The 10,724-nt window shown below is 50.3% G+C and overlaps 1 protein-coding gene across 1 annotated transcript; it reads right to left on the reverse strand.

The window, feature by feature from the left end:
• Positions 1-61: 61 nt before the first annotated feature.
• On the reverse strand, positions 62-1,698 carry LOC109194575 (butyrophilin subfamily 2 member A2-like). The gene is made up of 4 exons (XM_019351028.2): positions 1,566-1,698; positions 849-1,190; positions 321-614; positions 62-225 (listed from the first exon to the last, which is right to left on the reverse strand). Exons 1-4 carry the CDS (start codon positions 1,669-1,671, stop codon positions 62-64), a joined length of 906 nt encoding a protein of 301 aa, XP_019206573.1. The 5' UTR covers positions 1,672-1,698.
• Positions 1,699-10,724: the final 9,026 nt, after the last annotated feature.

Genomic DNA, 10,724 nt, shown 5'->3' on the forward strand with positions numbered 1-10,724 from the left:
AAAACTTAGTGTGAAATATTAAAACTCTCATCAGAGTCTCAGTGAAAACACTGATGCTTTGTTAAGGTAAAGAATAATTAATCAGTGACTTACTCATCAGGTGTTTCCTCTTTCTACGTACAAGAAAAACAACTGATAAAATTAACAGGAGGATGCAAAGAGCCAAACTAACAGGCGAAGTGTCTGTGACTGAGGGAGAACTGGAGGTGATGTCAAAGAAATCCTCTGAAATCATAAAAAAAACAAAAACATTTAAATAAAACTGGACTTCAAATGTTCAAAAAGTCTTTCTATCATAAATGTAATAATATAACTTGAACCTGGAACATGTATGTGTGTCTCTCTGCTCTGGTTGGTGTTCCTCTGTTGGACTCTGCAGGTGATGTTGTTGCTGTGTCTCTTCTCCACAGTCACTCTGCTGCTGACAGTATAGAGGTCATCAGGACCTCTGAGGGTCTCTGTAGGTCCAGCAGAGAGGAGGTTTCCCTCACCGTCCAACCACAGCAGCTCAGGCTCTGGATACCAGCCTGCAGACTCACACTGTAACACCACTCCTCCTCTGTTTTTGTCAATCCCTGATAAACTGATGACAGGTGAGGTGGCAGCATCGGATGCTGAGCAAAAAGCATTTAAAAACGATATTAATAGTTGAAAAAAACATTTTGTACAGTAATTCACAATTACAAAATTATTATTATCGCAAAATTCTGATGCATTTGTTTTTTTCTCTTTGTAAAGTTAATAAATAAAGATTCCTGGGATAAAATCTTTCCTCATCCTACACAAATATGAATTTTCACTTTAACTAAATCCACAACACTGTGAACATATGATGTGTATCTACTTACCAACCACAAGATTAACAAAAGATTTTTTCTCCATTAAAGGAAAGCTGCATTCATATGTTCCTCCATCTGAGAGTTTTACTCTGGAGAGTTTCAGTGAAATGTTTCCATGCTTCAGTTCACTGATGAACAGTGATGTTCTTCCCCTGTATGAAGGATTTCTTGTATTCACCAGATCCTGACCGGATCGCCACACATGGACAAATCTTGGGTTCAAGTCAGATCTTGTCCACTCCAATATCTGAGCTGTCACATCCTCTGCAGGCTCCACGTGACATGGTAAAATAACATCATCATCAACTAATGCAACTACTGGTTGATGTGGACCAACCACCTGAGACTCCGCTGTAGAGAAAAAAAAGAAAGAAAGATAGAAAGATGTGTTTATTAATTTTTGCAGCAGGTGTGAATGCATATATCACATATATATACATACATATATCAAACTTAAATATGACACTCAGCATATAACATTATCTTTTTTTATCTTTTAAAACTTTTGGTTACCATAAAAATGTCAAAAACTGATGTTTCACTAAAGAATTAAATGAAAAAAATGCAGGCAGGAAACAAATAAAACCGCCAAAATACAAATTACTATTTGAACCAAATATAACAAATTTGCATCTGCATGGTTTTTATACAGTCTTGCTGCACAAAAATTGAGTACATTAGCACCAATGATAATAAAAGATATAATGCATGTAACATCAAACTTACCTTTATTTAAGTGTATTAGAAGATGGAAAATGAAAATACTGAAGACTTTGACTGGAGAAAAGGAGAGTGCATCTATCTGTGGAAGCATCCTCCTCTGAAAATACATCAGTGATACAAGTGTGGCCACAAAAGTTCATTAAAATAATAATAATTTGTTCATTTCATATCTAAAAGCAACTTATTCAAGACTAAAATCATATTTTACATGTTATTTTAATATATTAAGTACCTTCATGAGGTCATCAACATGACTTTCATTTAACATGTTATTGCTCCCCAGTAACTCCTGAGTTAAAGCAACAGACATAAAGTTGTTGATTAAAGCAACCCCATTACTTTGCATTAGTGCCAAATTGCAGCCTAAAGAATAACCTTTGATCAGTGCTATCTCTGTTCTTGAAATGACCTCTGTATGACTTTTCATAGATAGATACTGTATTGATCCACAATAGAATATCTCGGCCCAGACCTCTACAGTATGCTTTAACTTTAAAAACTTTTTTTTTCCTGCTCTCCAGTCAAATATTTAAAATCTCGGTGATTCATTTCTAAAACATTTGATAACATTTACAAAGATTTATTTATGACAGTGAAATAAATTATACTAAAATTAGACTTTATAACTAGACATCAGAAAAGCATGTAGAACTTAAACATACTAAATACACAATTTGAAAGACACTTACCTGTGGAAAGTCGTGTGAGACAACAAGGGTGAAGTCTGAAAATCATTAACCTGCGTCCTGAACTTACTTTGGCTTATGAACTGCAGATCCCTCATATATGCTCAGATTAACAACAACTTGAGCCTATTTTTTCCATAAATCTAAGTATATTGCTGGAAAAATATGAATTTATCAGGTTCTGGTCCAATCTGTTTAGATCAGGTATATGCTGTGTCAAATGCTGAACTTTGAGCCTGTTATAAAATAACTGATCTGAAACCATATCTGTGTTTATGGTGTTCAAAAAGGGGGAAGCGTTCACATGTTATGTGTTATCTCAGCTATCATACTGAAGGTGGCAGTACAGGACAGATTTTTGAACACACACTGATAAGATACTCAGGACTGTTTTAAATGATCCATTATCCATTTCAGTGTCACAGGGGTGCTGGAGCCTTTCCCAGCTGTTACAGTGTGAGCAGGGGTGCCACCAGGGATTTGGGTTCCTGTGATCATCACAGCCTTGCTGTATTGGTTCATTTGATCAACCTTTGTTGTTATTATTTATTTTATTTTCAGTTTTTACAGACGGGACAGACATTGTTGGGGGAAAGGAAAGGAAGAAAGCAAGATGAAGGAAGAGAAAATCAGAGGGGAAGAGGGACAGTGAGAAAGGGCACTTAAGAAGAAAAAAAAATCTCCCAGATCACCTGTTGAGAGAAAAAAAAAGAGAAAACAAGCAAAAAAGAGAGCAACATAATAAACATGACACCATCGCATTAATCTAGCTAAGTGTAAATACCAGTAAATAATAAATAAATAAGTAATAATAAGTAAATAATAAGTAAATAATAAATATTGAATGTGTTTGTGCAGCATGCAGGACCGACAGCGCACAATGTGCTTTGAGGTAGCAGCCAAGAAAGGTGTAGTTTGTGTCTATGAACAGTGAACACCCGTGTGGATGAGCGTGCCAGAGGGACATCTGTGCCACCCTCCAGGGAAGAGCTGAGGAGAGCCCCATGTTGAGGGGTTACCCAGCAGCCACGGAGCAGAAGCCAGAGGGGGCTGCAGTGACGTGCCCGCGGGCTCTGCCGGCAGCCACCTGGCTGGGCCACCAGAGTGAACTGAGCCACAGGCCCAGAGGCTGGAGGCCTGAGGGCCCCCCACACCCCGGAAGAGGCCCAACCGGACCTCAGGCGCCAGGCCCCACCAAGTAGCCACCGGGAGTGAGCAGGTACATACCTGAGCGCCCAGCCCTGGACACCAAGAGTCACCAACGCACCGACACCTGAGGGCATCAGCTACCAGCAGGGAGCGTGGTGGAGGGAGATAGGCCTCCATACTTTGGAGGGCCTGAGATGTTCCCAGAGAGGTGGAGTCTAAGACCGGACCTGACATATAGACACAGACAAATCAAATCAAATCACTTTTATTGTCACATCACATGTGCAGGTACACTAGTACAGTACATGCGAGTGAAATTCTTGTGTGCAAGCTTCACAAACAACAGAGGTGTGCGAAATACAATACAATAACATAAGAACAAGCAAAATATAAGAATCTGAGGTAATCTGAGGATTATAACAACAAATATATTGTAACGACCGCGGGTTAGTAGAGCTGAACTGGCTAAACTGCTCACTAGCTAAAACGGCTAGCGGGGCGCTAGCAGCTATCGCTGAACTTTCGCCACGAATGGAGAGCGCTCGTGCCCCATACACCGCGCGACCCTGAGCATCTCAACAGCAGGCTTATAATCCCCAAATGATCCAGCAGGAGGCAGTAGTGGTTCACACCAGTCATTTATTTACCATCTTTCTTTTTTTTTACAACCACTGTAACGCTGCTGACACCGAACCCCTATCTCGCTCCCACCACATAGAGTCGCGGTGTCAGCCAACCATGCCAATTCAACCCGCTCCACAGAATACACATCAACTTCACTGTGGCTTACATTAACATAACACTAACACAACATGCGAATCAACACATAGGAACTAGCAGAACGATAGAAAACACAGACAACACAATACCCAGAATGCACCTGGCTAACAACCCCAGCCAGGTCATTACACAGCCCCCCCCCAAGAGGTTTAGTGTCCCCACAACCTTAACTGTCCACTCTGTAGTCCAGCAAATGTCCGGGCCGGCGTCGAGTACGCTTCGGCCTTGACTGGGAATCCATGGCGCCCCCATTTGGGCCGGGCGTAGGGGGAAAGGAGTCCCCAGGCTGCACACCAGTCTGTGGGTTGGGGGCAAGCGGATGGTATGGCGCCAGCCGGTCCTTGTGTAGCAACACCCGCCTTCCCCGACCCGGCATCCGGACTCGGAAGACCACCTCCGATAGCTGTTCCAGGATCTCGCCCGGGCCTTGCCAGTGGCTCATGAGCTTGGGGGTCAGCCCCCGCTTCCTCTGGGGCAGAACACCCAGACCCGAACTCCGGCCCCAGCATAGGACCGTGCGCACGGGTATCGTACGCCCGTTTCTGGCGGGCCCCGGCTCCCTCCAATGTCCGTCTTGCCAGCTGATGCACCGTGTGCAACCGCTCCCTGAGCCGCCGGTAATAGTCCATCTCTGGTCCACCAGCAATCTCCGGCTCAGGGGGCGCCCCGAACACCAAGTCCACCGGGGTTCGGAGCTCCCTTCCGAACATTAACGCTGCAGGAGTACACTGACTTGACTCCTGCACTGCTGTTCGATACGCCCACAAAACAAGGGGCAGGTGTTGGTCCCAGTCCCTCTGATGTTGGCTGGTCAGGATGGCCAGCTGGGTGGCCAGCGTGCGGTTGAACCGCTCAACCAGACCATAGCTCTGAGGATGGAGGGGGGTGGTCCTCGTTTTTCTCACCCCCAGCCTCTGACACACTTCTCCCAGCACCTGGCTCTCAAAATTCCTCCCTTGGTCGCTATGGAGCTCCTCCGGTACACCAAACCGCGTAAACATCTCATCCACCAGAGTCCGCGCCGTCGTCACCGCACTCTGATCCGGCACCGCGTACGCCTCTGGCCACTTTGAGAAATAATCCATCGCGACCAGGACATACCGGTTGCCGGCATCAGTAACAGGGAACGGACCCAGGATGTCCACTCCGATCCGCTCCATTGGCGCCCCAACTAGGTATTGCTGCAATGGGGCATGGGAGCGCTGGCTGGGACCTTTCTGCGCCGTGCAGTCGTCACAGCAGTGGACATGGATCTCCACGTCCTGACGACACCCCGGCCAGTAGAACCGCCGTCTCAGCCGCCGCACCGTCTTGCCATTCCCAAAATGGCCAGTACCTGCAGCCCCATGAACCCAGTGGAGGACCTCAGGCCGCAAGGCCCGGGGAACCAGGAGCTGGAGTATGTCGCCTCCCCCGTCTGGCGCTCGCCACCGCCGGTAGATTACACCGCCATGGAGCTCCAGGTTGTTCCACTGGGAGTACAGCGACTTCGTCTCGGGCCCCTGGGAAGACACGGCGGACCAGTCTGGCCGTGTCCCTGCCTCCATCCAGTCCCTCACCATCCCCAGCGCTGGATCGCTCACCTGGTGCTGCTGCAGCTCCGCCGCGGTGAAAGGTTCCTGCCCTTCATCCTCACCCTCGGGTTCTGCTGCTGCCGATGTCGGACCCCGGTCCAGCTCCTCCAGGCGCCTGCAGTACCGGCACTCATCCGCAGAACAGGGGCGCCTGGACAGGGCGTCAGCGTTGGCGTGCTGCCGCCCTGGTCGGTGCTGGGCCTCATAGTCGTACTCTTGTAGTATTTCCAGCCACCAGGCCACCTGACCCTCCGGCTGGCGAAAGATCAGCATCCAGGTTAGGCTGGCGTGGTTGGTCCTGAGCAGGAACTTAGTGCCCAGGAGGTAACACTAAGGTAGAGGTAACACTAAGGTAACACTAATCTACAGGAAGCGGTGCCTGAGGAAAGCGGGGAGGATCATCAAGGACTCCAGTCACCCCAGCCACAAACTGTTCAGACTACTTCCATCAGGAAGGAGGTTCTGCAGCATCCGGTCCCGAACCAGCAGACTGAGAGACAGCTTTTTCCACCAGGCCATCAGACTGCTGAACACGTCATAGACACCTCACCCTCACTACTGGAACTTCAACATTATGCACTCCATACTGTACATAAATACCACTGTTTTGCACATACCAACCTCTGTATATTTTATATATCTTATTTTATTGTTTACTTTATTTCATTTGTAAAACATGTATATACACACTATACACACACACACACACACACACACACACGTAGAAAAACATATTTAGTACACACGTTCAGTAATGTATATACCTTTATATATTGTACATATATTTATTACTTTTTAGATTAGCCATTTTTATATTTTGCTTGTTTTACGTTATTGTATTTTTGCACAACTCTGTTGCTTATGAAGCTCGCACACAAGAATTTCACTCACATGTACTGTACCAGTGTACCTGCACATGTGACGTGACAATAAAAGTGATTTGATTTGATTTGATTTGATTTGTAAGGTCGGAAATGACGAACCGCCAGGACCACAGCCAACAGCTCACGCCGGGTAACACAGTAATTCCTCTCGGCCCGGCTGAGGCTGCAGCTGTAGTATGCCACCACTCGCTCCTCAGCCTCTCCCCTCTGGGAGAGCACAGCTCCGACCCCCACGTTGCTGGCGTCAGTGTCCAAAAGGAAAGGCTGGCTGGGGTCAGGATACGCCAAGACCGGGGCACTCACAAGGGCAGTTTTCAGCTGTTCGAAAGCCGCTGCACAGTCCTCAACCCAACCAAACCGCTGACCCTTGTTTGTCAATTGATGCAAGGGGCTAGCGACGGTGGCAAAGTCCTTTACAAACCTCCTATAATAGGAGGCCAGCCCCAGGAAGCTTCGTAGCTCGGCGACGTTCGATGGGGGAGGCCAGTCCCCCACAGCAACCACCTTCTCGGGGTCAGTAGCCACCCCCTTCTCCCACCCCCTTCTCGCTCACCACATGTCCCAGGAACTTCACCTGGTGAGCAAGAAGATTGCACTTGGCCGGGTTCAGCTTTAGTCCGGCCCCGCGGATGGCAGTCAGGACCTCTCGCAGGTTAGCAACAGCCTGTTCAAAGTCCTTGGCATGAGTCAGCAAGTCATCCAAATAGACCACGCAGCGGGCACGGGGAATGTCTTTGAGGACCCTTTCCATTAACCTTTCAAACGTGGCTGGTGCATTGCATAGTCCAAAAGGCATCACCCTAAACTGCCACAGTCCTTGCCCTATGGTGAATGCAGTTTTGGGCCGTGCCTCAGCAGCAAGCTCCACCTGCCAGTACCCACTGCGGAGGTCTAGCGAGCTGAACCAACTGGACCCAGCGATGTAATCCAGTGCGTCATCGATGCGAGGTAGGAGGTAGCGGGTAAGAGTCCTTGCGGGTGACCGCGTTCAGACGCCTGTAGTCCACACAAGGGCGCCAACCCCCTGTTTTCTTCCGCATCATAACCACAGGTGCGGCCCATGGACTATCCGAGGGTTCAATGACACCATTAGCTGCCATCTCTTTTATCAGTTCCTCGGCAGCTTGGCGTTTGGCGAGGGGCAGGCGGTGGGGCCGCAGCCGGATTGGAGCAGCCGCTCCAGTGTCGATAGTGTGCTGCACCAGGCCCGTCCTTGTGCAGTCCTCTTCCCTGGCGGCAAAAATATCCATAAACTCTGCCAAGAGGCTCTGCAGCTGCCGCTGCTGTGTCGCACTGAGGTGCTCCCCACTCCGCCGCCCAAGCTCCTCCACTGCCGCGACAGTCTCAGGTGACGGGGAGACTCCCGAGCTAGGCGGCGACTCTGGCTGCGGGATGTTGGCCCTGCTTATGTTCACCCCCTGGGTCCTCTTCCGCACCCTTGCCACCCTCGATCCCTGGCTGTGGCTTGGAGCTGTGGGGCGCGAGGGCTTTGGGGGTGCTGGTGGGGTGGGGGTCTGTCCCTGGCTACCGCGGCCCACTCGGAGCTGCACGGTCTCAGCACCAAGGTGGATGGCAACTCCCGGCACATCGACCTGTGCCCCCCAGTGGGCCAGCAAGTCCAGTCCAACAATGCACTCGTCTGTTAGGTCGGCAAGCCAGAACTCATGGTTCACACTGTTCGTTCCCACCACCACCTGCAGAGTCTTTTTCCCCGGCATCACAGTCTTTCCTCCTGTGACAGTGTACAACGCTGTGTGAGTAGGGGTCCAATCTTTCGGCAATGAACCGCCTGTCTCCGGGAGCACCCCCCTCCACAGCAAGCAGATGGTGGACCCCATGTCTACCAGGGCCCGGCAAGACCATCCATCAATTATACAATCCAAGTATAGTCCACGGGTGGACCCACAGCGGCCCACCACAGGATGAGTGTCACGGAGAGGGTTTAATGATTGGGGTGGGGGTTCCCTCACTGTCCCGCCCCATGGCCATTTCCCGTCGGTGATGTCACTCGGGCCCGAGGACTAGGTGCAGGACAGTTCCGGGCGAGGTGACCGGGCTCCCCGCACCGATAACAACAGTCCGTCCGGCGCCTCCGACGGGGGGCTGCCTCTGGTTGGGCTCGTCTGGCCTCCTCCTCCTCGTCCGACTGGGTCGCGCTCATCTCTCGCTCGACCCCCTGGCCGATCGCCGGGTCACTGGCTCGCCCCGCAGCACCTCCTCAGTCCGCTCAGCCTCCCTCAATGCCTCCTCCAGGTCTCGGGGGGATGACAGCCGGACATGCTGTCGCAGCCTCTCCGGTGTGAGGCCCCTCAGGAAGGCGTGGAGACCCAGCTCCTCTCGTGCCGCTCCTGGGAATGTTGGATAGCCCCGTCGGGCATAGAGGCGGACATCCGCAGCAAAGGACCCCAGGCTCTCTCCCTCGCGTCGGCGAGCCAGCTCCTCCCTGCTCTGTTCGGCTGGTGGTCTCTGTCCGAACCGTCTGCCGAGCGCCGTGGTCAGAGCCCGGAGGTCGCGCTGCTCCTCTAGGGGCAGGTCCAGCAGAACCTGGAGCGCTGGGCCCTCCAGTGCGAGCGCCAGGTGGGTGGCAGTCTCTTCTTGACCCCACCCGTTGTGAGTGGCAGCCAGCGTGACTTGGGCCAGGTACGGCTCCAGCTGCGTCGCCCCAGTGTAGTGCTGTAGCTTAGCAGTCGTCCTGCCAGGAAGCTGTGGTGCGGCCCCAGGAATCCCCTCCAGCTGCGGGGAGAGCAGGGGGTGGCTGTTCCGGGGCGCGCTGTGGCCCTCTGGCCGCCCCAGCTCGGGTCTCCTCCGCTGGGTCTCGGCAGCCATGCTTTCCAGAAGCGAGCAGTTGTCTCGGATTAGACGCTCTAATTCGCCTATGGTCGGCTCCATAGTGTCTGCTAGACACTCATGTATCCCACTTCTGACACCAATTGTAACGACCGCGGGTTAGTAGAGCTGAACTGGCTAAACTGCTCACTAGCTAAAACGGCTAGCGGGGCGCTAGCAGCTATCGCTGAACTTTCGCCACGAATGGAGAGCGCTCGTGCCCCATACACCGCGCGACCCCGAGCGTCTCAACAGCAGGCTTATAATCCCCAAATGATCCAGCAGGAGGCAGTAGTGGTTCACACCAGTCATTTATTTACCATCTTTCTTTTTTTTTACAACCACTGTAACGCTGCTGACACCGAACCCCTATCTCGCTCCCACCACATAGAGTCGCGGTGTCAGCCAACCATGCCAATTCAACCCGCTCCACAGAATACACATCAACTTCACTGTGGCTTACATTAACATAACACTAACACAACATGCGAATCAACACATAGGAACTAGCAGAACGATAGAAAACACAGACAACACAATACCCAGAATGCACCTGGCTAACAACCCCAGCCAGGTCATTACAATATGTACAAATATAAGAGTGTATGCGCATTACTGAATATGTATACTAAATATTTATATCTACCTGTGTGTATGTGTGTGTGTGTGTGTATACATAAAATAAAATAAAATAAAATATACAGAGGTCGGCAGTTGGAAAGGTGCAAAACAAGTGGCATTAATGTACAGTATCGAGTGCATAATGTTGAAGTTCTGGTAAGTGAGGGTGAGGTGTCTATGAAGTGTTCAACAGTCTGATGGCCTGGTGGAAAAAGCTGTCTCTCAGTCTGCTGGTACGGGACCGGATGCTGCAGAACCTCATTCCCAATGGAAGTAGTCTGAACAGTTTATGGCTGGGGTGACTGGAGCCCTTGATGATCCTGCCCGCTTTCCTCAGGCACCACTTCCTGTAGATGTGTTGGAGGGAGGGAAGCTCACCTCCAATTATCTGTTCAGAGCACCGCACCACTCTCTGGAGAGCTTTGTGGTTGTAAGCGGTGCTGTTGCCGTACCAGGTGGTGATGCATCCAGTGAGGATGCTCTCAATGGCACAGCAATAGAAGGTCCTGAGGATGCGGGGGCTCATGCCGAATCTTTTCAGTCTCCTGAGAAAGAAGAGGCACTGCTGCGCCTTCTTCACTGTTTTGTTTATGTGTACTGACCACGTAAGATCCTCAGCCAGATGTACACCAAGGAACCGGA

Source organism: Oreochromis niloticus, linkage group LG3 (genome assembly GCF_001858045.2).
Source record: "Oreochromis niloticus isolate F11D_XX linkage group LG3, O_niloticus_UMD_NMBU, whole genome shotgun sequence".
Classification (NCBI taxonomy): Eukaryota; Metazoa; Chordata; class Actinopteri; order Cichliformes; family Cichlidae; genus Oreochromis; species Oreochromis niloticus.

Coding starts and splice junctions, on each gene's coding strand:
- LOC109194575 (XM_019351028.2), bottom strand. CDS start 1,671: ATGTATTTTCAGAGGAGGATGCTTCCACAGATAGATGCACTCTCCTTT. Junction 1,191..1,565: donor TCTAATACACTTAAATAAAG/GTAAGTTTGATG, acceptor TTTTCTCTACAG/CGGAGTCTCAGGTGGTTGGT. Junction 615..848: donor TTTTGTTAATCTTGTGGTTG/GTAAGTAGATAC, acceptor CTTTTTGCTCAG/CATCCGATGCTGCCACCTCA.